The sequence below is a fragment of the Spodoptera frugiperda genome, chromosome 26 (assembly GCF_023101765.2).
Source record: "Spodoptera frugiperda isolate SF20-4 chromosome 26, AGI-APGP_CSIRO_Sfru_2.0, whole genome shotgun sequence".
Lineage (NCBI taxonomy): Eukaryota > Metazoa > Arthropoda > Insecta > Lepidoptera > Noctuidae > Spodoptera > Spodoptera frugiperda.
Genome location: NC_064237.1, coordinates 12,881,118 through 12,908,925, shown reverse-complemented (window position 1 = coordinate 12,908,925; position 27,808 = coordinate 12,881,118). Strand labels below are relative to the sequence as shown.

At 35.6% G+C, this 27,808-nt stretch overlaps 2 protein-coding genes and 1 long non-coding RNA gene across 6 annotated transcripts in view; 1 reads left to right on the top strand and 2 right to left on the bottom strand.

Annotated features, from left to right (window-relative positions):
• LOC118264515 (uncharacterized) overlaps positions 1-13,741 on the bottom strand; it is a 37,411-nt gene extending 23,670 nt beyond the window's left edge. Inside the window, exon 1 of the mRNA XM_050704908.1 lies at positions 13,334-13,741. The gene's annotated coding sequence lies outside the window, so the exon portion shown is untranslated. The remainder of the gene's footprint in view (positions 1-13,333) is intronic.
• Positions 1-27,808, top strand: part of LOC126912499 (uncharacterized) — a 235,454-nt gene that overhangs the window by 198,925 nt on the left and 8,721 nt on the right. The gene's annotated exons all lie outside the window — the stretch shown is intronic.
• The window catches only part of LOC118264327 (uncharacterized), a 419,163-nt gene continuing 410,661 nt past the window's right edge, over positions 19,307-27,808 (bottom strand). For 3 of the 4 annotated variants that reach the window (XM_050704899.1, XM_050704897.1, XM_050704898.1), the window contains exons 2-6: positions 23,747-23,808; positions 22,164-22,346; positions 21,227-21,346; positions 20,476-20,622; positions 19,307-20,197 (exon numbers count right to left, since the gene is read on the bottom strand). In XM_050704899.1, coding sequence (XP_050560856.1) covers positions 19,694-20,197; positions 20,476-20,622; positions 21,227-21,346; positions 22,164-22,346; positions 23,747-23,803 — 1,011 coding nt within the window. In that variant the 5' untranslated portion in view covers positions 23,804-23,808 and the 3' untranslated portion in view covers positions 19,307-19,693. Of the gene's footprint in view, positions 20,198-20,475; positions 20,623-21,226; positions 21,347-22,163; positions 22,347-23,746; positions 23,912-27,808 lie in introns of those variants that run through there. The other variant, XM_050704896.1, reaches the window with a different exon arrangement.

The window sequence follows — 27,808 nt, the reverse complement described above, 5'->3', positions numbered from 1 at the left end:
TCTGTTCAGCAGTGGCTTATATGATGTTGAATTAATACGCAAATCACTAGTTGTAAGTTGTATAATTACGACTAATGATTAAAAAATTCACGTTGCCCCACACTAGAATTTTCTTCTGCGCCGTAGGTGGCCTTACCAACATACAAGTTCACATACACATGACACCCAGACCCGAACCAACAATTTGTGGATCATACAAAGAGTTGCTCCGTGCGGGAATCGAACCCGCTGCACGTTGCGCGGCAACCGGTTGCCCAGCCACCGTGCAATATATCGCCCAAATCATTCATTGAAGAGTAGTTGACAGTTTTTGACATAAAAAAAACTCGTTAGACTCAAATATGACCCTAACCTACTTGGGGAAAGGCCAAAAAAGGTTTAAGATTCATTTTTATATCATTTGCAATTTACATTAGGAATGAATATTCATAACGTTTTTATTGCAATTATTATTTAATTAATTTATTGATATTGGCATTAAATTATTGTTGTTTTTATTAATTGATATACTAATTAAAATTATTAGTTTTATAAAGTAGGTAGTAAGTAGTTTGAAGTTTATTTTTTTGTGTGATTGACAGCAACGTATAGAACTACATTTTTGTGTTTTTTTAGGTTTCCTTTGTCGTGCTTGTAACTAGATCGCAATTAAAAATTATTTATTATTATTATCATTTATTTTGTTAATGAATTGAAAATAGAGAAGAATATTTTTCATATAAAAACTTTTCTGAGGTAAAACCTTAGTTTGAAAAGCAAAATTTTCTTTCAGAAATGTAAAACTGTGATGATTATCAAAATATACACGTACTTATTCTGATATCTAAGGATAATAATTCTATTAAAAAGTTTCCATTGATCTACATTGATATGTAATTTAGGTTAATTATACGTAAAGTTTGTTGATAACAAATTTATAATCCTTGATTATGAAAAACTGCCCTCGCTTGTCTGCTTCTTTGGGCGCGATAAACTCTAAAACTGCGCATTTACATTTTTACCCTTAAACAGGCGATCATAAATGGTGAAAGGTTATAAATGACAGTTAGAGTACGAATGGAGAAAAGTAGATATACATTGTACAATGACATTAGTGCCGTAATGTGCACCTCTGCTTACCCCTTCGGGGATAAAAGGCGTGACGTTACGATTGAATTTAATTTACAATTGAAATAAAAACAATTAAGATAAGCAGTTCAATCCTGGCGTGTATCTTCTGGCTCGTTCTCTCGTAACCCTTCCAATCTTCTCCTGCGGTGCATTACACCCACGCTAAGTGGCGATCACTAGTGCTTACAGATTTTCGCTTTAGATAAATCGCTACTCCAATACTGATTTTATTAAGGAACTGGTGTAAGTTGTAAGCGGTAGCGGATTGGTGACATTTTATTTTTATTTAAAGGTGAGATTATTCTCTGTTAGTAGTAGAAGTTGTAGTTAGTTTTTAATTTTAAAGCGTATGTCGTCTGATATATTTCATAACGTCAATAGAAAAGAGCTGATGGTGGGTGCCCAGCGAACGATTTTCTTGAGTCGTAGTTGACGGTCATATGCTTACTGCTCGCCGATAGCCAGCCAAGCATTGTCGTCATGAAACATCGTCGCATCGCGCGCTGGCAGCTAGCAGTAGCCACAATTCGGAGCCACACCGTGCCGGAGTCGAGTCGGAGCTGTGCTTATTATGTGTGTTTTGTTGAATGCCAAATTTAACATTAGGGATGATAAGGGCAGTTTTTTTGTAGAATTGTTATTAGAATCTCACAATGCCTCCAATTAAAACACTTTGATAAAGCAAATACACAAATATCGCGACTTAACTCAATTTAAATTACAAAAACAGGTTCCATTAAATAATTCAACAAATGCTCAATATCGTTCAATCCATTAGATTTATGATTTGTGAAACATAGATTAATGTAAATAGACCAGTTAATTTCGAATTAATTTATTAGCATGCGAAGATAAACAAACTGTTGACCTTTTGAATAACGGATTATCTAGCGACTTTGCTGTTAGCTTTATTAATTTGTTTGGTTTGACGTGAGACACATTAAAGCTGTAGATTTTTGCATTTGATACTGTCTATCTGGATAATGTGCTTGTTCCATGCACCTGCCACTGGTTTTTCACTGCATCACCCAAAAGTTTGGCTGGTAGAAAATAAAGATAATGCCATAAAGAGTTAAATAAATAAGTCTTGAAAAATATTGTAACTATAATTGTAAAAAAGGTTAAAATCTAGTAAGTATTGTCAATACATTGTGTGGCCAACGTCATGGTTCAGGAAAAAAATTATTGGAATATATTGAATTAAAAAAAATATGCATTTAAAAATAATATAATAATTATAAACATTCACGTTATGCACTAAATAATAATTACTGAGTCTTTCCTTGGTACGAAAATATTTGTTCTTAAGATATGTCTTCCATGGCGACAATCCACAAATAGATACATTATTTTCAAAAAATCTACATCTATCATATAAAGTAAAAGTCGCTCATCGCATATAACTTGTACCACACTTTCTCCGCCACGTATCCCCTATTTTATTCCCAAGCTATCCCTAGTTACGCCTGTCCTTTGCTGGAATAGCATCAATAATACTAATGGATTAACTTTACTACACACTTATGTTAATATGCGCCAGTAAAAATGAATTTATTTGAGCACATTGGAAACTGAATTGGATGAAGATTAGCTGTTTTTGTTATTGTTTTTTGATGTGAGCTTTGTGAGTCGGGTTTTTAATTGTTGTAGGATGATTCTATTACCTATATTCTACGTACAGGGTCACTAAGATCAACTCTTCTGCATACCCATAGATTGTTTTGTGCATAAGGACTATATTTTATCGGGACACCATGGTGGCGCTACCAACTATACTGGGGCCTTAGTCTGCTATTACAATTGTGTCAGAATGGTCGATCACTGAGCAGTGCAATAGCTCACCGCTACCAACAAAATGTATACAGCTCTATAGAGAGTTACTCATCCGGTATCTGCAAGGATGAGCAACTAATCTGGAGGCGCGACCAGCTCGGACGGAACTTAGGTGTCCATCTTGATACTGTCGCAGTATGGTACAGAGACTATGGTATGTGTATGGTGTCTAGTTTAGTATGTTGTTGTATGGACACGGTGTCCAAGTGAAATATAACCCTTAGAGATACCTCTTGCCTTTTGGGATACAGAGGTGCACATAGATAATGTTAGTCCATTTTCCACCAATTATATCAGAGGTGACTGTTTTCAGACACAGTCCAGATTCAGAGCTAGTGCTGAGAAATTTTTGAAAACCTGAAAAAAACCTAGTGTTTAGGTATTAGGAATTCGAAAAACCGAATACCGGCAATGAAATAATACCGTTCTGAGTCTAACCGTTAGACTATACATATTAATATTTATTTGTTTGATACCTATCATTATTTTCAAAGAAAACTTGAAGTTCAAGGCAATAGGTATAATCTATTAAGCTTATTCTAGGTACTGAATTAATATTCTGACTAATATTATAAATGTGAATGTGAGTTTGTTTGTTCGCGTTCACGTCTAAACAGCTCAGCTGATTTTGTTGCGCCTAACACAAGAAAATAGAAAATGTATATAGGAACGTTTGTGCAGAAAATACATTTTTCAAAGGGAAAATTAATTACATTTCACAAACACCAAATTATGAGTAGAAGCTATTTTTTTAAAAAGGGGAAATCCAATGACATCTCCTTCCTCGGGCGAGGCCAGAAAGAATGTCAGACTCATTAAAAACCACCCCGTTCCTACTCCTGTTCTTCGAACTGGAGCCCCGGTAAACCTGCTAGGCAGCTCGCAGCTTCAGATGTGCATAGTAGCTAGTATTCCTTTTTTTTCAATACCTACCAAGATGTGAACTCACATTATATTAAACACGAACAAAGCCACAATCAAAAGCTAGTGTTAGCATAACAATTTAAAAAGGCAGTAGATAGTCTAAACGGCTGCAAACCGCGACATTACCTCGATGTGTCGAGGTCGCGGTTCCTATAAAAATGCACCGACTCTAGTGTCACGTACCTACCACATAGTTCCTCATTTTATAGTGATTAGGCCATTTTAATATTTATAGAATATTTTATTTTATGGTATAAGCCAGTAAACGAGCAGACGAATCACCTAATGGTAAGCAATCATCGCCGCCTATGGACACCCGAAACACCAGAAGCGTTACAATTGCGTTGCCGACCTTTTGAGGGTTAGGAAATTGAGGGTTGTTGGGGAATCGGGGATTGGGACAATTGGCGAGGAGGATAATTTTGAAATGCAATAAATCAGTCATGTTGTTTGCCAGAAACCTTAAAATTTTCTTCTCATGCCACTAAAATCTTAGTAATCGTCTTTTAGTTATGCTAAACTTCAACACATGTAGAGCGACGCGAGAGGAAGTGTCAGACTCTCACTGACTAAAAACCACCCCGTTCCTATTTATGCTTTTCAAACCGGAGCCCCAGTAAACCCGCTAGGTAATTCGCAGCTCATTTTAATTTAAGCTAAGTCACGATGATGTATTTGTGGTCACCAATCCACAATTTAACCTTGGGAAGTGCAGCTTAACTTTGCTAAATAGTACTTAAACAGTACAAATGGGTGAGTAATGCATTATTAGTCACTTTCTTTTGTCAATGAAGGCCATTCAGTGGATTAAAGAATTTCATGAATCACGGTCTTATCATGAACCAAATTACTCACTGTTGTTCAATATTTTGCAATTCCATACTGAAGTACTAAGATAATCGATTTATTTATTTTATTATATTATGGACTAGCTGTTGCCCATGGCTTCGTCCGGGCAGAATAATTACTTCTGAAAGAATTTGTGGGTTTGATTTTTTTCTGAAATAATAGTACCGTCTTTTAAGGGGGAAAATCAGTCAATGACTTTTCCGGCTTTGGGCGAGGCGAAAGGGAGTGTCAGACTCTTACTAACTAAAGACCACCCTGTTCCTACTCCTGCTCTTTGAGCTGGAGCCCTAGTAAACTCGCTAGGTAGTACGCAGCTCCGGGTAAAATAAAAGTAGCCCAAGTTACTCTTTAGTACCTCAGCTATCTGCCAATAAAAATCCCGTGAAAATCGGTTTAGCCTTTTCAGAGATTAGCCGGAACAAACGACACGGACAGTCAAAAATTTTAAAAAATATGATTTTTAGGTGTATTGTATGTATATTCATAATTATGCATGTAGTAAAAAGCGGTTATATCAATATTACAAACAGACACTCCAATTTTATTTATGAGTCTAGAATAGATTTATTGTATTAATATTATGATTATTTACTATCTGTTGGTTATCTTATCTATTCGTTATGTCTTAATTTTAATTTTCATTGGAATTGTTAGTATTAACCTTAAGCGTTTTAGGATTTTCCTATAAGCTAAGTGGACCGGAAAAATTGTATTGTAATTTTTTGCTTGATTAAGAGTGCATACTTAAAACCAGCGCAGGTGGATTTAAATGTCGACTGCACTGTTGATACCATAGCTGGGCAACCGAGTGCCGCAAAACGTGTGGCGGGTTGATTCCCGCATTCATCGGAGCAACTCTTTGTGTGATCTACAAATAGTTGTTTCGGGTCTGGGTGTGATATGTATGTGAACTTGTATGTTTGTAAACATACCCACGATACAGGAGAAAATCCTAGAGTGCGGCAATGTTCTTTTTTTTAAGTTACGTCATTATAATTTCCCTCACATTATTTTCTTCAATAATAAAACAACTAATACCTATAAATACATAGAACGGTTTATGAAAACACAAAAACATAACCTAACCCTCAAAAAATAAGGACCATTTTTTCGAAACTCAATGTGAATAGCTACCAAAATATAAGTAGATACGAGTACCAAACATTTTCCAGCGATTTTCCACCTATTAATGTCTGTCAGCCATCAATAAATACTGACATACATTGAGGCTTGGCACATATCGACAATATGTCCAAAGAAAACGTTTCAAGAAAAGCCCTTTCTTTATAAAGAGGTAAAATATTGTTTATTTTTTCTTCGGTTGATTCGTTGTTATTGACGTATATTAGGGCTTTTATTGTTCAAGTAATTCTATGTTTTTTTTTTGTATTGGACATAAAAAGGGTGTATTACCCGACTAACAAAAATGGAGGTTCGCACTTTAACACGTGTTTTACGTTTTAGTCACCCCTCTTAAACTTAACTCCGTTTTATCTAAGAATTGTAATGTTATAAGACAATTATTTTGTCTGGTATTATTTAGTTACTGACGGACTAACTAGATTTTTTATTTGCGTACTTTGTCCATACCCTAGTGAAATCTAATTACGTAGAATTACTTTAAATTTTATTTCGGGGTCGTGTGCAAACGAGCAGGCGGGTCACGTGATGGTAACCGATCAGCGCCGCCCATGGACACCCGCACACCAGAGGAGACACAGGTGCATTACCAGCCTTTAAAAAGCAATACGTTATTTTCTTGAAGGTTTATCTAAAATTCACTACAAAACCAAAAAAGCGTTAGTTCTGTTTACACCACCTAGCTCAATCGTGAAGCAATATCTAGCCTAGACATAGCGAGGGCATCTCTAGACCTAAGAGAAAGTCCAGGTCTTTGACCCTAGAAAGTACACAGCCTCGCAAGCGTGGAAAACATTTTATAATCATTTAGTTCTTAGATTTAGTATTTATCATCAATCGAACTCAGAAGAGTTCGAGTCCCAAGTTGGTTATAAGAAGTTTTTTATAATGAATTAAATATTTATTGTGTTGGTTTTACTTTTTTAAGGGATAAGGCGATAAATGGACAGACTTATCACCTGATGGTAAGCAATCTGCGCCTTCCATGGATACAACATCACTTGAAGGAGATTGGTTCGACGTTCAAAAGTGCCTTCCAGGACTGTTTGAAAACAAAATATATTTTGACTTTGACTGTTTGACTTTGGAGTTACAAGAGCTTTGTCCCCCTTTGGGGAATGAGCCTTCGGTATTTTGTGATGACGAGCCTATTGATTGTATCTTATCACTTTGTTTTGGGCTAATTACTTTAAAGTATAGCTAATTAGCAGATTATAGAAATCTGATTGAAATTATTAATCATAGGTCGACGCTGTGACGTCATACTCTTCATTGTAATGTTCTTATTATAATAAAAGGTTATTGAAATGAAAATTATTAAAGCAAAATAAAAAAAAATATATATTTAATATTTATAATATTTATTTAATATTTTCTAATTATCCAACGGGTGGACTTATTAGACTTTTAATTTGTATACGTTATCTACTACCCCATTAAGTATCTAATATATAAAATTATCCGTGTCACAGTTTTCGTCACCATACTCTTCTGTAACGGCTTAACCGATTTTGATGAAATTTTTTGTGCTTATCCGGTATCTATGAGAATCGGCCAACATCTATTTTTCATCCCCCTAAATGTTAGTACAAACCTTTTTTTTTTAATTTTCCGCGGACGATGTCGCGGGCAGAAACTAGTGTATGTATAAAAACTATGAATTACATTCATCAAATACTTACTTAATAATACTTTATTTGTACTATCTGACTCAGAACCTGGTTTTCAACAGACAGACACCAGACAAATATACTAATTTCTTTCCCATCTCCTATACGAGGATGTTTGACCAGACAGTCAACCAATAAGGAAAATAATCATCATATACTTTTTTAACTCATCTTTAAACAAAAAACAATTCTAAGCAGCTAGAAATATAACTCAAAATAACTCAATATAACTCTTCAGAACAATCACCTAGTTTGTTCTAATTTGTATTCTAACAATGGGCCTCTATTAGAAAAGACAAGAAAATATATTAGGACCAATAAAGCTATGGAGACGGCTCGTTTATCTCCGAAACAGAGTCGTAATAGAACAATAACGCCGTGGAGTAGACATCAGTCCGGATTGCCGATAAAACAATTTATTTCGGCTGGTACAATTTTGTCAAGGTGTTTTGTGGCCACGAAAACAGCGGATAATGTTGATAAATATTTTAGGATGCTATTTCTAAATAATGGTAGTGATTTTTTATGGTATTAGTCGGTAAACGAGTAGACGGATCACCTGATGGTAATTCGGCGTCGCCTATTGATACTAAGACTAGAGGCGAAAATGTGCTATGTAACTATGCAACGAAGATGTAATAGCTACGTTGTAAAACTACGTTACCGTTTCCACTGATACTAAGCTATGTAGCTGTGTGAGGATGATGTGCAGTTCGAGTATGCGATGTATCGATAGTAAGGAAGCCATCATTTTTTTTTTATAAAAATCATAGCTTAGCTGAGTCCGTTTCCACCAGTGCTAAGCTTTGTGTGCCAATGAATATGATTGGTGGAAGCCATCCACAGCAACGTAGCATATCTCTGGTGGAAAATACGCCGAAATCTACCACATTTGAATAAAAAATGCCAGTATTTTGTACAATTCTAATTACATACTCTAATGTAATATAATGACATAATAAGTTATTCTCAGTACAAAGTATAACACAATATCTGTTTGTTAACACACACAAATATGAGGAGAATTTTTAATTTTAATTAAAAGCCTGTCCTTTGTGTCACCTTGTTAAACTTTTTTCATTAACATGTTTATTTCTGTGTGTCATGTAAACTCGTACACAGTTGCACATCAACCTATACATAACCAGTTTATCATGGTCTCGCTTTGTATGAACTCTCCGCACGTTCAGCGGTCAGTTTATACTGGTTTGGTATATCTTGATGTGCAGCCGTGTATTTAAATGCTACATTTAAAATTGCTGTTTTGCTACAAAATCTGGGTGCATTTATATGTGCTTATATGTATGTATATGAACAATTAATCTTTTCAAAAAACCAGATTAAGATAATGACTATACAGTGCCTATATAATAACCTTGGTTTTGTAAATGTAGTCGACTTATATACCTACATATATATATGTAGCTAGTTACCTATAGTTATACAAAATATTTGACATTTTCTTTTTTTTAATAACTTTATTCATTGTAATATTGAAAGTTTTACGAGTAATAAAAGGTAAAATTATATGCTGTTTGTGTGATTAAATAAATAATTGTTTTGTTTTTAGTCACGTATGTACTACTGTGCAAAACCTAGGTCGATTGGTCAAAGGAACTTGTATAGGTACTACTGTGAAGTAGGTACCAAGTTTGGTTCTTGTAACGTATAATATCTTTTATAGTTTTGAGCATTTGCCCAAATGGTTAGACAAAAGTGTGTGTTCACTGAAAATTGTAATGTATAAAAAGTCAACAAGATTTTCTACGCACAAAAATGCGGAAATATGTTTATGAATCTTTCTATCTCTCAATCTATGAGCCTCTAGAATGGCTTGAAACAAGTGGAGTTACTCGTCAAACAGTTACGTATATATAATAATTAATTTAGTATGTCTCAAGACAAGAACGTTACAATATATACAAAAAAAAACAAAATAAAATATGAGATTTTTCTGTTAATTCGATTAGATCTAAAAGATAATAACTAAAATTATGTCATTTGGCAAATATAGACATTAAAATGTAAGCAATAAAACTCACCCCTTTTGGGGTACAAAGGAATTTTCTATTTCATAATTTTAATTCGAAGATACGAAACTTTAACTTATCATTAAATCCGAATTTATAAAACCGATTAATTCACTATGAATGTATTACCGATCTTATCTACACATTATAAATGTAAATTACTCACTTGTTTGAGGAAAATACTGAATATTAGGTATCTATCATGTCCATATAATTATCTATACGATTTCGGAAGTTGACAACGATTTGTATAATCAGTATTGACAATTATTAGGCAATGTTTTTGCAACTTTTTAAGTTGTTATCAAGTTTAAAATATTTGGTGCAATACATAAGTATAATACCTATATTAAGTCTTTGACTGCCAATAGAAAACTGTTGAAGGCAAATCCCCGCTGACGTCGGTCACCGGTGACCACCACGACGTTGAATGTGTTAATTTCTGGACTGATTAAAAAGGTAGCAAACACTGGTTTCTATATAAAGGAATCATCGAGTCTTTTTTGACCCTGGAAAGAATTCATTTCTCGGTAGTTTTAGTTGGGACCGTACTAATTGAGGTACAATGAATTAGACAACAAGATAGTAGATATAACTTAGATAAAGATTTAGAAACAATAAAAGCTACTAAAACAAAACTTAAACATTAACCAATTATTACAATCGCTGTTTTACTAGCCACACACTTGTTTGTCGTCTTATTCGTGGATTGGTACCGATGGCAACGAAATTAAAACTCGCGCAACTAATAGCTCCACTGATTCGCTAGTGGCCCGTACAGCACTTAATTACTCTGCTGACTGTACCGAGGTCCATAATTAGGTTGGGCTCCACGATTGCTCATTAGTGCGTTTTAATAAACACCAATTAATGAAATGGACTGAATTTACTTGCGAATGAATTCGCTTTTAGGAATATTTGGTTAAGAGCCGAATCGTTTTGTTTTGCTTCTGATGTTTTTTATTAGTAACGGATGTAAGTGTGACTATTCTATAAGTCGTATGTTCGATTTAGAGTTTTTTTAAGGAGGAAAAATCATCGCAATCGTCGGCTCGACAAGCAGGAGCAGGAACGGGATGGTTTTTAGTTAGTAAGAGTCTGACACTCCCTTTTGCCTCCTCTAAAGAAGGAGAAGTCATTGGATGATTTCCTACCCTCAAAAAAAGCTGTCTCTCAGCCTCATCACTCCTCACTCTTTTCAGAGACCCTCGACCAACAAAATTTAGAGGAATCACTAATTTTTATAGGTCCCTTAGGTAACCTAAAACCAGAACTAAGTTATAAAATTGTACAGAATTTCCCACCATCAATTTGTGTTTTAAAAGCCTGACTTTAAGGTCTATCTTAGACGCCGTTAATATTTATTTCAATGAACAAAATTACAGGTTTACTGCACACTTTGTCACAGCCTGTAGTTGGTTTAAGTACAAATTAATTAGGTATTACCTTAGAAGGTAATTTAGAGGTTTTAAAGTGGTTAGTGTTGTTTTATGTTCGGTATATACGTGGATCAGGTGATGTTGTAATGATGATGGATTTTCCTTTTTTTTGAGGGGGAAAATCATACAAAGACTTCTCATACCTTGGGTGAAGCGAGCGGGAGTATCAGACTCTTACTGACTAAAAACCATCCCGCTCCTACTCCTGCTTTTCGAGCCGGAGCCCCGGTAAACCCGCTAGATAATCCACAGCTTCGAATTATGGATTTGCCTGAGCCTATTCGTTGTTATAGCGTCGTTTCTTAAGTGGGAACACTAGGATTTACTCTTATGCTAACGTTTACGATTTTACATACCTACATCCCGGGCAATCTGTGGACTACCTAGCGGGTCACCGGGCCTCTGGCATGAAGAGCAGGAGTAGCAACGAGGTGGTTTTTAGTCAGTCTGACACTCCCTCTTGCCTCACTCAAGAGTGAGGCGGGAGAACTTATTGGATGATCTTCCCCACTAAATAAAAGCCCCGGGTAATCAGAGGCCAATCAGAGGTTTAATCAATTCATAATAGGTACATTATACAAAGAATTATAGACTTCTACAGTACACCCAGATCCAAAATCGTAATAATTATGTTGATTTTATACAAAGAGTTATCCTGTGCGGAAATCGAATGCGCGACCGTGAGGTCGTTGATTCTTTAAAAATACAGCTCCAAAATATAGGTTTATTGATCTAGCACCTAATTTTAAGTTAAATAAGTAAAAAAACGTAATTTTAATAACCAGAAATCTAGACTCCTAGGCACCTAAGTCAATAAAATAAAATATAGAATCGTCATGACTTTTGTCCCCGAAGGGGTAGGCAGATGTGCACATTATGACACGTAATACCTCTGCATAATGAAAACCAGTGAGCCTATTGTCATATACCGGGCACATTTCTATAATCCGATCTACTACTAAGAAAATTTCGAAAACCCGAAAAATCCCAGCAATACTTCGCCCGACCCGGGAATCGATCCCGATACCCTTTACCCGAACTTGCGAAAACTCACTCATCTAAGGCAATTTCAGTAATATCCTATTTAGATACCAGTGCCTCCATAAGGAAGCAAATTGGCACTTTAAACGGCGATCGATAGGTCGCAGGTTCGTATCTCGGGTGAAGCACTTAACCCGGGTGCTCTTAAAACGGAGGAGTTAACGGGAATAATAGTTTTGTCCGACATATTACTATTATTGGCTATAACTATTAAATTAATTGAAAAATGGTGGCTTGGTGTAAAACTGGGTCAATGGTATTTGTAGTCAAAGACAAGAGGGGTTTTATGAATGGAATCCAATTGTTTTACTTTATGTTCCTTTTAAAGTACTGTACTATAATATAGGTAGTAAATAATGTAACTTAGGATTGGTCGGATGGTAAGCCGTCATCCGTTGCCTAAGTAAGTATAGCTGCAATTATGATACTCTTTTACAAAAAAGAAGAGTAAGGCTATTTTTACATGTGTATAGTATGGTAATAGGTTCACTCCTATTTATAATCTTGCTAATATGTAAATAAGTGCGAAAGTTTGTATGTTTGTTTGTTTGTTACTTCTTTACGTCAAAACGGTTGAAGATGAAATTTGGAACAGGGGTAGGTAATGGTCTGGAATAACACATAAGCTAGCGCGGTCGAAGCCGTTGGCAAAAGCTAGTATTCTATAAAGATAACTGCACAGAAAACAATAAAAATATAGAAACTAATAAACGTTAGATGTCTAGTCAAGACACAACTTCAACATCATTACATTGACTAATACTAAAGGTCATAAGTTCGTTGATTCGAGTACATACTCGTAGGTATTGTAGACACATCATGAAGACATTACTCATCTATAAGTAAAATAGGTATACTAACTCAGCCACAGCTCAAAAGAGACCTCAAAACGTCTGATATATGACTGTATGAGCAAAAATAACTAAAGGCAATGATATATTGTTATACTTAAACTCCAGACATGTCTCGTTACTTCATATTAACAAAAAAGAACAACTCAAACATAAATTCACTCGTAAAAAATATAAACACGCGCAAAAACGTAGCTTTTATGTTATTATTGACGTTTTTTTCTTTGCACAAGCAAACCGCAATTAATTTTTTGCTGCGTATAATCGTTTGATAGGCTTTGTATTGATGATAGATGATTTAACACGTCGATGTTAGCAAAAAGAACAGATTAACTTAATGTTTAATGTTTTTGCCAATAAGCTAATCAAGTAATTGCTAAGATATTATGTAAAAACGAAAAACAAATATAGATAATAAAACCATAAACAAAAAAAAAACAACTCACCTCCTTCCGTAAACGGTGGACGACAAAAATGTAACTGGCACACAACAAAAAATAAAAAAAAACACTGGCCAAATAAATAAAATAAATAATAAATTAAAAAAAAAGGAATAGTGAACCACAACTCGCGACTGTCAGTTTGAAACGTTTGAAATAAAATGCGAACTAACACTTGGGGTGTTGCCAAAACACAGTAAGATCACGGGAGAATTTGGCGATAGAGGGTTTTTGATGATTTTCAGGCTTGGAGCTAGCAACGAGTGCTCAGTGCATCAGTTGGTACGGTGGAGTAATGAATGGTGAAGCGAGGTGCCCGCTTGAACGGCTTTGGCGGTAAATGTGTGTCTTAAATTGTGATTGGCGCGACACTACTTGATACTTTTCGTTTTTGCGCCTCAACTCGCGGCCGGCGGTCGGAAGGCGGTGTGAAAATAAAGAATTATTACTGTTATTACTTTTTGTGTAGCGGTCTCCAAGCGTTGCTTTAAATGTTAATTAATGCTGTAATTGTGTTGCTTAGAATAAATGTAAGTGTGCAAGAGAAATTGATGTTTATCGTTTGGAAAATATTTGATTGTAAGGTTTTAATTATGTACGTAGGTGTGATTGTGTGTCGTTATTGCTTTATTATGTTAGTTGTCTTTTTACTTAGAAATAATGTGAGTATTTCAATTGCGCATATAGAATAGCTGAGAAGCAAATATACGCATTTAAGTCGATATTCAAGGTTAAGCTTTGCTTGCTCAGGTTAGTTTTTGGATGGGTGGCGACTAATTATCGAACTACTTTCCAAACAGGTACCAATAGAAGTAGCAATATAAACAATTAATTTTATAATGTTTATCTTATAAATAAGTGACTTAGGACCACTAATTGCTTAGATCGGGATCACGTTCTGAAAATATAATAGGCACTATAATTCCGAAACCACTGACTTTTGATCCTAGTCGTAATATAAAGTTATATAAAGTTCTGCATAAGAATATCTATCTGGATGAATACCCAGAGGAGTATCTTATTCTTATTGAGATGTAGGCTCAACATTATACATTGTACTTAAATAATGATGTTATGTATATTTTAAGGACGCGAAATGGCAAATATTTTTTTACTTCCTTCTATTAAAGAATTCATTACGTTATATTAAATAGTCAGTATTTTTGGGCACTATAACATGAAACTACTTTAGATTCAGATGAAAACTCCAGTAAAAATATTTTCGAAAAAAGAAAATAGAATCTTTGCAAAAACGTAATTTAGCGCAACAACAACAAAGTATCAATATTAGTGTGTCGCACTATATTGTGTAGCGGTCTGTAGTCTCGAATCGACTTGGCATTTTGGCTGACAAAACGCTCGCGTCGAAGTTAGATATTATGGAGTAGGCTATTATATTTTGTTAATAAGTTTTTTCTTCACAACGTACACACACCGAAAATCCAATCATACTTTACCCGACCTGTAAAACCGAATCGAACAATTGCTGAAAGTAACCAGTAAAAATATTAATAAACAAAGTAAATTAAGTATATACGGTGAAACAGTGTTGCCTGTAATTTAGTATGGCCTATTAGAAAAATGAGAATGCATGAGTTTTTGGCTTTTGTATAAATACTGTGTGATATTTTTTCAGAGTAACTATTTACTATCAATATGTTTGTATGCCCCTTTAATATGTCTATTACCACTATACAAGATTAAGGGGTTACTGTATTCCGTTTTTGTCCACCAGATGGCGTTACTGATCTCTCGTTCTTGGTCCAATACCGAATTTGCTAATGTAATATCATTGGTCATTCAAATTTATGTAGCTGCAGTGATTGGTCAAAAAGTTGTTTTGCTACATTAAGGAGCAAAAAGCGGATTAATAGTATTCGACTTTAATAACCAACCTTATCGTGTGGATATCGATCGATTTTCTGTCAAAAATCGATGTCTATTCACAGATTTTTTATTGAGAAAACTTCTATTTCAGTTGTTAGGTATATGAACTGTTGTATGGGAACAGATTAGTTATTATAAAAATAAAACTATTATAGTTAATAATCAAAAGGCAGATCTTTTATGATCGTAATCTGACATTCAAGGAAAATCTTTGATAAATTAGATTGACATTTTAAAGTTGCAGTTTTAGAAAAGAATTTATTAATGTTATATGATCTAATTCTCAAAAGGTCATGTTAGTTATGATGAACTTAATTAACTATAAGTAGGTATAGATAGGTAGCGGTTCTAATTCACGAGATTTAATATATTTTTGATTCTGTATCATCAAAATCAACACTTACAAAATATAAATTTGGTTTGAATTATTGTTATAAAAGAGGAGTCATATATTTTCTATTAGAGTTATTTTTACATATAAATATATTGTTTACTTCTTTAAAGAGTTTTGTTTAAATCTTTGTGATAAAGTCTTTCAAAGTCAAAGTCTAGTCTAGGACGGCTGAACACAGAAGCCTCTTCTTCGTCTTCCGTCAGAAATTTTTTGGATATCCCAAAATCGCATAAGAAAACCTGGAAGTGGAATCATCTCCAACAAAGGAGAGTTAATTGTTCAGCGGTAGACGTCTTCCACCGCAGTCTAGAACACATGTATTATCATCAGCTCGTCAAGCCTACTGCTGAGCATAGTGTTTCTCTAACAGCATGCCTTTGAGTTCAATTTTTAGCTTAGCTGTTCACATCCAACCATTTCAATATCTAAGAGTATGACAATTGATTTGGCAAGGAACTGCCAAGAACTGGAATAAATCACGAGATCTTGTATCGAAGACCAAGATCTATTTAGGATGAATGCGACCCAATAGTGTGTATAACCATTCGGAGCTGCGGACTGCCTAGCGGGTTTACTGGGGCTCCGGCTCGAAAAGCAGAAGTAGGAACGGGGTGGTTTTTAGTCAGTAAGGGTCTGACACGACAAAGATGGATAGATTGAATGATTTTCACCCCTTAAAAAAAGTATCACCATTAATTTAATGAAATAGCCGTTTCCATACAGCATAGCCTCTAGCGGCGTATGCGTCTATAGGTAAGCTTCCCACGGTGAACTGTGATGCAATTCTAGTGTCTAATGTCAGAGGTGCCCGTTTTTTGTACACCGTTAGCCCTGCACAAATGCTGCGTGGTACATGCTATCAGCGGTTAGCGATCTCATACGCTGAAGCGGAAACTGTGAGAACATTGATTTGTTTTCTTTAGTATCATTATTTTAACGATGTCTTATTCAAATTAACTTATGGTATTTTCTAACATTTAATGAAAATGCAGCAGTAACAATAGTGATTATAGAGTAACTTTGATTGTTCTGCGATATTTTTTAATAGTTTTTAGGAGTTACATTATAAGCACTTAAAGTTATTTGAATCGTGTTCAAGAATAGTTGTTCTAAAGTGTTTTAAGTTTTACGATCCATGCTGTACTTTTCTGTTATAGAAAACCTATAAACTCCTCCTAAAAGTAGGCTATGAAAAGTTTTAATATCTTGTTTACTAGACTCTATCATTTAACAAACTTAACAAACGCTTTGTATTCATATAATTATTTATTTTTAGAAAGTTAGCATTGCAACGAACATCACGGTACCTGAACAGAATCACAAAAGTAATTTCGTTTACTAATAACATAAAAATGTTTCAGTTTCAGAAACAGTAAGCAGAGTGAACTTAACGAACCGTGAACGAGCTGACGCTGAAGCCAGACTACAATAAAAGAACATTTAGAAATTCAAACAAAGTAATAAAGTTATCGTTTTACTTCGTCAAGATTAGAAAAATTATGTGTGGGTTATGTGAAAAGCGATTAGGCCGTAGAAGATAAGAAAACTATAATATGAGTCCAATCTTCTCTGCCCCTTGCCTGCCACGCTATCCTGAAAAGTCTTATAACATCCTATTTTTAGAATAACTGAATACTGTACAGGTATTTATTGATTATTATTTGTATGTTTAAAGTTGATGATGAATTAATAGATAATTTATTTTATTTAAATTACTGATAATAATTTATACATAATTAATAATAAACATACAAATAAATAATTTATTTGTATGTTTAAATCCTCCTTGGATTGGGAAGATTGGGAACAATCTTCCCAATCCCCAATTCCCGAACAACAACCCTTAAATTCCTAACCTCCAAAAAGCCGGCAACGCACTTGTAACGCCTCTGGTGTTTCATGTGTCTATGGGCGACGGCTATTGCTTACCATCAGGTGATACGTCAGCTCGATAACAGGCGTGTTTCATAAAAAAAAAATGTTAAAAGAAAAGTCACATCAAAATTCAGACATTCACAATGCATTTTAAAATCATCTTGTTCTCTAAACAACAGTACACCCAAAATAGAACAAACGTATAGAAACTTACATAATATGATAGACACAGACAGCTCGTTAATATTACAATTACAGTAGTTAAACCATCATTTTATTACGCACAAAATTCCAACATTTAATGTCAAAGGTTTATGTGTCTTTGTTGATCAAAGTTTGCAGAAAACTGTGGGTCAAGTCATGAGAGATAGCGGTTAGATGGGCTCGGTGTGTGCAGTTCATTCAAATGTCAAAGGTGCATCTTTTTGTTTACCGTTAATTTCGCGGTGTGCTTGTTTAAGTTATGAGCGGTAGCGATTTTATAATTATAGTATTTTTTTTGCTTACTTACTTTTTAATAGCAGAAGTGTGTAATAATTTTTGTGTTTTCTGCCAGCCCCTATAGGACAGCGGCGTGAGTTTATTAGGTTATATGTAATAAATATATGTATCGTTCTTAAAATACTACTAAAAGATCAATAAAAAAAACTAATACTTAAAATGGTGCCAGCAAAAGAAAAAAGTATCTTAAGTAAGTAGCGTTTCGTTTTAATAAAGTTTTGTTCCAAAATGAGTTCTCTACTTAATCAGATTCACTGTTCTATATAAAGGTCACGTAGTCATGCGTCTGACATCTATGGAGAGCAAGAATTTATAAACAGAATTAATTTTCAATGCCCAATTTCAAAGTAAGAATCCTTTGTGGTCTATGTTATAAGCTAAAGGCGATTTTTTCAAAGAAATCTGAAGGTGAAATTCCCTTTTTTTCAATTTTCAAGTTTGTCTGTTATCATTCATCAATGAGGGATCAGAGTCTATATTGGTCTATAGATCGTGCAGTCAATACATTTTTAAAAGTCAATTACAAACATTAAGAGGTGTTTGAGTGGTGACTACGAGTCGGGAGACGTACCGTGGGTAGATCTCTCTTATACAATGCCATTGAACCACAAATCTTCCGATTAGTGGAATTGTAGTGGCTCAGAGTCAATAGATGCAAGTAGCGAGTTGTCCTTCAACGTGGAGGACTAATATAGGCTTTTGTTCAGCTGTAGCAGCAGCTTTGTCTTCTGGCGTCCTCATTGATGACTGATGATGATATATATAAAGCTGAAGCTGTATTTGTTTGAATGCGGTAATCTCTGAAACTATAGGTTCGGTTTTAATTTTTTTTTGTGTCCGATAGTCCATTGGTCTGTTGGGTTTTAGTCCGTAAGAGTCTGACATTCTCTCTCGCTTCGCTCAAGTCATTGGATGATTTTCGCCCGTTAAAAAACTCAACTTTACCCATATAAGTGAATCTTTTGCAGTCACAAATTCCACCACTACGCCAAACGAGCAATCAAAGGGCCAAGGGTCGACCACCAGAACAATGAACATCATTGTACCTTTGTTCGCCATATCTTCCCGCTTGACCCACAACGTAGCGGGCCTCAGCAGAGATGCTAGCGATAACATCGTCTTTGTAGCGTACAAAGGTCGGTATCGGTCGCGATGCTCCTATTGTGGTACGCGATGACAGAATTAGATTTTTGTTTAACTGTACTTGTCAGGATTTACCGTGATAACTTGATGCCTTTGTCTTTTACTTGAAGCATTAATTTTAGAGCCTGTTGAAGAAAAATGGGTTGTATTCTTGCTAAAATAATTAGCAAAAGCATTAGGACATGTTAAATATAATTTTATTAATTCTTGATCACAATAAGCTTCATAAGAAAAAAAAACGTATCACTCACAATACGTCCACTGCTGAACATAGGCATAGGTGTATGATATAGGTCTCTCCTATCAACATTGGGTTCAAAATTAGTTGGAATTATTTTACGTAACAATACAGAGCAGCGCGTAGGTAATGTTCCATAAGTTGAAACATACACACATTTAAGTGTGGGCGAGCCATGCTTTGGCACGAATGGGTGATTGCTTACCATGATCCGTCTTGTCGTTTACCGGCTTATACCATAAAAAATACACAAGATTCGATTAATCAATGTATATTTCTGATGTTTATTCTTAACGACTATCTTAATTTTAACCTATAATGTGAATTCTTACTCCCAATCATTATATTCAATAGACAAGCCAAAATTATCATTAGTGGGAGCACCTACATCATCAGTAGTTTCATAATTAGCTAAATCTATTTTATCAGCTAAGAAGGTATCAGCAGCATAAGTAGCAGTTTTCTCAGTAGAGAAGAAACTATCAATTTTAGTAGTTGTAGCTTCAACAGTCGCAGTAACTTCTGTAGTCGCTTCTTTTTCTGTGGTACTTTCATTTACTTCTGCTTCTGGTATTTCATCTTCTTTACCATGTTCTACTTTGATTGATTCGTCAGATACTTCTTTTATTGGTTTCTTTTCAGGTTCTGGTTGACAGAATTCTCCCCAGAAGTGCCAGCCGTGAGGGCAGATGAAAATTTGAGGGTGTAGGACTCCGTTCTTGAGGAGGCAGACGTAGTAATGGTTGGAGCTTAAGGGTAGGACTCCATGCTGGCCGATAACATTGCATTCTGGGACTGGTTTCTCTGAGCATTGACTGTGTTCTAGTTGAATCTGTAAAAAGAAGTAGCAAGATGTGATTTTTAAAGATATACAACAAACATGGTTATTTGGGTCTAAAAATAGATTTTAAATTGATACCAGAATTACGTTTACTTTACGTTTTTGAAGAACTCATGTTGTCTATTAGATTAGATTTTATTCAAATTAAGTTTTATGCTTTAAATTAAGAGCAACCATAAAAACATAGAAATATAAACATTCTTCACAAGAAAGAGGCTGTGGTGTTTTGTGTTTTTTTTTAAAGTGACATCAATGACATCGTTACTTACTGAGCACTGCGCAGTAGCTGGATTGTATCCATAATGTCTTGGACATAGAGCTGCTCTGTGGTCTGCTGGTCTACCATCAGGCAATCCTTCAGGTGGAGAGCAGAGGTGGAACTTTCTGCAGTCGTAGGCATCTGGGAATATCCCCACCTGCGATAAAAGTCACAGAGTCATAATAAATAAAATGTAAGTATAGTATTTTTCATGGGATGGGGTACAAGTGGGGAAATTTATATCCTGATACCAGAAAGTAATTTATTGGTAAAAAAAACATTTCACAAAATACTTTTTCTTAGTGTGCCTTATAGCGTCTCCGTTACTGATTTTGATGATCTAAATATTACATTATTTTCTTTCTTTTTCTCATCATCAACACTCTATAAGTGGCCTCTGTTGACTAAAAGCCTCTCTTCACACGTAGAAGGTTTGAGCATTAATCACCACGCTTGCTTAATGCGGGTTTGCAATTACAAATTATAGGTTACCGGGGCTCCGGCTCAAAGCAGGAGAAGGAACGGGGTGGTTTTTAGTCAGTAAGAGTCTGACACTTCCTCCAGCCTAACCAAAGGCATGAGAAGTCATCGGATGATTTTCCTCAAAAATGGGTTCTTCACGAAGTTTTCCTTCACCGTTTGTTAGTGATGTCAAAATAATATAAGAAAGTCTCAAAAATCTCCTCCGGGCCACCACAACATAATTTTATCTTCTTTTGCTACCTTTGTATATAAAAGTTAGTATTCTATAAGACACTGACCTGTTCACAGGTATGTTCAAACTCCTGGGCAGCTCTACTGCATTCTGGGGCCGGGTCTGGTGAACACTGACCCTGGTGAGCGTTGCATGTAAACCCTTCATTGCATTCTTGCAATGGAACCTGGAATTTATTATGAGACACGTTTATTTTGATTTTCAATCAAACAAAATAACTAGGACGTTTTGCGAATAGGTTAAAAATGTGTCTTTTACTAACTCAAAAATCACGGTTTACTCGCGTATATTAAACGCGCAGCCTGCACGCTGCTCATGATTAAGAGTCCCTCTGTGACCCGAAACTAGTAGAGCTTTTCTCTAATTATTTTCTACACTAATGTACGAGAGAAAACCGTGATTTTGTTTAGTTAATTTTATATGTCTCGCGATAGTTATTATAAAAATGTGATTTTATTATTTCATCTGAAGAATTATACAGAAGCACAGTCACTGTCTCTGACTTTTTATCTTGATAACTAAAGTGCATACTCATGTTTGAATAAAAAAATCACTACACCTGATGAAACATGACTGCACGGTTGGTGCGGTGGCTGGGCAACTGGCTGCCGCGCAACGGGTAGCGGGTTCGATTCCCGCACGGAGCAACTCTTTGTGTGATCCACAAATTGTTGTTTCGGGTCTGGGTGTCATGTGTATGTGAACTTGTATGTTTGTAAACGCACCCATGACACAGGAGAAAATCCTAGTATGGGGCAACGTTTTTAAAAAAAATAAAATTTATTTGTCTAACATAGTGTTACGCTCAGATTGCCAGAGACCACACTCCCAGAGTATGTGATGGGCGGACTGCTCGTGTTGCAATTTCACTGTCGAACATTGGCACCATGGTGAACAATAGTGCAATAGTCAACGATCGATCAAGACCGCTCTTCTTTGCAATCGACCAAAAGTAGAAATAAAAAATGAGGTGCTCAGCCTACCTTCAACCACCCAACAGGCAGGGGGACGCAGGTGACAGCATGACTGCAGTTCTGGCAGGCCATGCCAGGTCTGGTGCAGATGCCCTCCACGTCCAGCTCGCCGGCTCCAAGAGTTAGACCTAGTGGCACTCCAGCCATTCGGTTCCCATTGACCAGGGCGCGAACGTCGAATGACGTTGTCAGCTGAAATTTAGTATAAATAAAGGGATAGTCAGCATTTTCTTAAGGAATTTGAAGTTATAGTAGTTACGTTTGCGCTTTTTTTTTGTTTTTGATAGGTAATGTGAAACAGACTGATCAAGAACATCAGAAGAATTACTGACTAAAAAACACCCCGTTCCTAATCCTGGTTTTTGAGTCCGAGCTAGTCCGCTAGGCAGTCCGCAACTCAACGTCAGAAGAGTTAGAAGTGTGTTAGCGACCTTATAAAAGGGTGTATAATATTTTTTTATATTTTTTGAAGTAGGTACGAACAATGAAAGTAAAATCTAGCCTGGTTTAAGGATGCATGCTCACAAAATGAAACTATTTAGAAAAAATAACTGTTTCGTGTGTTTTATGAATCTTTTTCTTTATTTATTTCAGGATCGGTTCTTTTTTAAACAAAATAAGCTTTGTAACTCTTAATTGTTGTTACTACAATATACTACAGTATGACATCATAAATACAGTTCTATTTACGATAGCATATCTTCGATCTATTTCCCTGGAATCGGTTTGCTCGGATTTATTGGCAGAGGCCACAGGCACACCGGGCCAATTTGCAGTATACTGTGTCTATCTGAACCACCAGACAAGTTTCTGTATCAGATTAGTATCTGACTTCGGTATTCTGATGTCATGATACTAGAAATATAATTTGATGCATATTTATATACCAGTGACCCGCCCCAGCTTCGCATGGGTGCAATGGTGATATATTTTATGCATGTATTATACATAATTATAAACCTTCCTCTGGAATCACTCTATCTATTAAGTCTGACTGCTAATAGAAAACTGTTGGAGGTAAATCCTCCGCTCACATTAGTCACCGGTGACCACCACGGCGTTCAATGTGTTAAAAAAAAACCGCATCAAAATCCGCTACGTAGTTTTAAAGATTTAAAATAACAAATGAAGGAAATAGGGACAGGAAAAGCGACTTTGTTTTATACTATGTAGTGAAGAAAGAGTGTACTTTGGCCATATTGATAACTTTAGTTAATCGAACAACCGAGGGCATTAAAAAACTATTCGTTCGACTCGGAAATCTAAAACATTGTGTCCAAAAGTCGTTCTTGAACATATTTTCCAGGCGAGTCGGTGGCCAAGCGCCATACTATTAAGTATTAAAAAAAAATATTTTCTTTTTGCCTGCACGGTTGGTGCGGTGCTTGGGCAAGTGGCTGCCGTGTAACGTGTATCAGGTTTGATACCGACATGAAGCATCTCTGTCTGATCCACAAATTGTTGTTTCGGGTCTGAATGGCATGTCTATAATAGTAAACTTGCATGTTTGTAAACGCACCCACTACACAGGAGGAAATCCTAGTGTCAGGCAACGTTTTTTAGGAAATAAAAATAATACAAATAATACTCACAGATCCACTAAAATGTAAAATACTTAATAGAACCAATTTGATCCACATTTTAGACATTTTTTAACGATTAAATTACACGAAGTAGCACTATGAACGATATAAATTCTTAAACTAATGCGGTTTTAACGTATCTGTTAAAAAATGCGTAAATTTGTGCGGCCAGTGATCTTTGACATTATTATCTACACTTTAAGATAAATAGTTATTGTAAATAAAAGATGTACTGTACTTGTTTTTAGGTAGAATTAAAGAATGAGTATAGCTAGTCACCGAAGTTTGCGCTTGGACTATGAACCAATTGTTTGTATGACTATTTACAAAGAAATTAATTATGAGGGTCCTGCCATGCGATAAAAACGTGTAGTGTGAGTACCTATTAATTTTTTTTTCTTTTCCTTACATTCGATTTTATACAAGCTTAATTCATTAATTAATAAAAGAGACCTATCAAATATATAAAAAAATAAACTAAAGATGTGGTTCTGAAATGAAAGGTATAAGTAGGCTGAAAATCCGCTTAGAAAAATAATACCTTTCAGAGCTATACAAAATGTTAATTAAAGAAGAAATCTTTCTTAAACTGTTACAAAAAAGAAATTACATACTCTTCAACAGCTTGTTTGTGTTTTATTTAAAGCTTTCGATGTCATACATGACCCGTTCCGAAAACAATATCGCAGTTTTGCGTGTCAAAACACATAATTCACAAACTATGCGACACACATTCACAAATTACTACAGCATAGTTATGTTTACAGTAATTAGATAAAGAAATAAACATAAAATAATATTTTTTTGGGTCTCAAAGTTGATTGTGAGTGTCAGAAGGCAAGGTCTTGGACAGAATACGGAACGAATGACTTCATACAATTTTATGATATACTAGCTTCTGACAGCGGCTTTGCCGACATTCCTGTAGGATAAAAAGTACTGTAAGTGTTATTCCAGAGCATAATCTACCCTTGATCAAGTTTCGTTCTCTTTAACTGTTTTGACGTAAAGAAGTAACAAACAAACAAATATACAAAATTTCGAATTTATTAATGTCCATTGTCGGCCTTTTGGCGGTTAGGAATTTGGAGATTGGTGTGGTTTTGGAGATTGGGGTAGCTTCACGCACTTAAAACGGTATTTTGCTATTACAGGCGTTGATACAGGCCTACCAAAAGGTGATCTGTGACTGCGTTGGTCCTTATCCCAATAAAACACTGTAATAAGATTGTACGTGGTAATATCCTTATTTCTTCGGATGCGATGTTGCCTAGATACATGTAAAAATAAAACAATAGGTAGTTTTGACACCTGCGATTAGGATTCTAGTTTTATTATTATCCCGTTTGATTACGGTATCGATATCACCAGATTAGTGACAATCGATTTAATACAGGTTCGCAAGCAGCTAGTTCTATTTTTGTCTAGGAACTCGTTTGTGCTAAAATATAGATAATATTGTATGCAAAATCAGACACTGCGCTTCTAATAATAATAACCTTATTAAGCATTAATATAAATGGCTTATAACTGTACATCACCGATACTGTTGAATATACTAGTTAAATTAGTATGAACATCCAATATTTTCTTTTTTGCCGCAGGAAAATCGTAAAATGACTCCTCCCGCCCTGGGTGAGGCAAGAGGGAGTATCAGACTCATACTGACTAAAAACCAGCATGTTCCTACTCCTGCTCTTAGATTTGGAGGCCCCGTAACCTCCTAGGTAGTCCGCAGCTCCGAGTTGGGCATTAGCCCTACTGGACCTCATCTGTGGTGTTCTATTGGTTCTTTGAGGTACGTGCAGACACCCTCGTACCGACTCCAGACGATGATGGCAGTGATTCCCGCGACGCGGCGACGCGACGGCTGGAGCGTGAAGAGGTTCGTTCCCTCGGTGTCTCGTTGCACACATGCACATTCTATAGCAATAAAGGCAAATGTTTTTGTTCTGTCTACTTCAACTTAAACATCATCATCATTACATACGCTACATGATGTCTACTGCTAAACACATATTAAGAGAGAATTTCCTTTCCGAGAATTTATACCTATATGCACATAGATCAGCCAGTTGTACGTGAAATTCATTCAACGTAATAATATACCTAGATGGCACAAAAAATCTTCATAATTAATTTAGGTTGAATCACCTCAAATCATCATTAACTAATAAGTTGGTATTGTTCAGCTTAAACACAACAGCAAATAAACATACAAACACGTATCTTCTAAGAGAAATCACAACAGATGACTTACCTCGTCTTAAAGGGCGTAAGGCAACGACCGTTTGTAGAACTGACTGACATTACGACATCTATGTATACTAACATTCATAATAATAGACCTAAAGTTTGTGTGTTTGGTTGTCTTAACGCGCTGATCCCTGCAAATGCTAGTCCGTTTTGAGTAATTCTTTTTACATCTGACAGTTCTATGCTATAGGTGCAAGATACGTGCAAGATACGAACCAGCTCTGGTGCTCCGGCTCCGGCTCGAAAAGCAGGAGTAGGAACGGGGTGGTTTTTAGTCAGTAAGAGTCTGACACTCTCTCTCGTATCGCCCAATGCGAGAGAAGTCATTGGATGATTTTCCCCCCTTAAAAAAAGGGAAACATCACGCTGCAGGCTAAAGAATAGAGCATATAAGTAAAATCACAAGACAATGCTAGCGTCCGACAGACTCAAATGCGTCTAATATACTACAGAGCCATAAAACTGTTGTACCTAATCACCAGTAAAGTATTGTCGATTGACGTTACGTGTCTCTGACATTAATTAACTCTGTAATAAGTTTCTTCACGACTTTTTGATCGTTAAAGGGTGGACAGAAGTAAAGATTGAGTCTGTTATTAATTGTTTTAGATGCTTTTAGTTCCTTGTTATTAAATAAGTTAACTGTAGTACCTACATAATAGATTATTTTTAAGAGCTTGACATTTTATACGTTGGTAACTGCCGCACTCAGAGACATTTAACGAACACTTAAACTAGTCCTTAGTAACGATTTTGTATCGAAAACCATTACTAAAGACTGGATTAAGTAACCAATAAATGATTCTGAGTACGGCGGTAAGCACAGTCGTTGGATTACCACATCAGGTAAAGACTAACCTAACTTAACCCGTTATTACATGGAAATCATAACATACTGATGAAAACTGTTTAACTTTTTGCGGGTTAAAAGGAGAGGATTTTTTTAAAACGTTGCCCCACATTAGGATTTTCTCCTGTGTCGTGGGTGCGTTTACAAACATACAAGTTCACATACACATCACACCCAGACCCGAAACAACAATTTGTGGATCACACAAAGAGTTGTTCCGTGCGGGAATCGAACCCGCTACCCGTTGCGCGGCAGCCAGTTGCCCAGCCACCGCACCAACCGTGCAGTCAATTCAAACTAAACGAAAGTGTTAAAAAAGAAAATTAAACCTACATTAGTTAATCGCGTGTCTATCCAATAAGGCCAGAAGAATAACGTTTACAACTTAAAATAACGCTGATACATGTGATTAAATAACATTAAATTTAATAACCAACAAATACTTAACGAGTTACAAAATAGCAAACCAACACAATACACTCCAATTCAATGATGTGCGCTACACGTTAATATTGAAACGCCTAACAGAATTATTACAGCAATAAGTTTGTTTCAAGCGCCTGCAGCTATTCAAGTTGGCTAGGCGCTATTACTTGCAAGGAGGATATGTCTAGAAATATTATCGAGCCGATTTCGATGCCAAAAGCCAATAGAATCGTATATCGAAAACTGTCATGATGCCACATAAAATACCGTTTCTAAAGTAATTTTAAGTGATTTACGAGTGGGATATTGTTTCTGTCTGTGTTTTAGTCGGCTTATGTGGAAAAGTCTAACATTTATTTTGTGTAAATCACGCAGTAAGGCCTGTGGTAAGGTTTATACATAAAACTTGAAATATTGTCATTATTTATTTATTAGTAGAAAAAACATGTAAAATTTAAAGCTTAAGCCAATCCATTATACAGTAATTGAAGTGATATAAACTACTTCACATTATGTAATTACCTATTTGATTAAGTCAT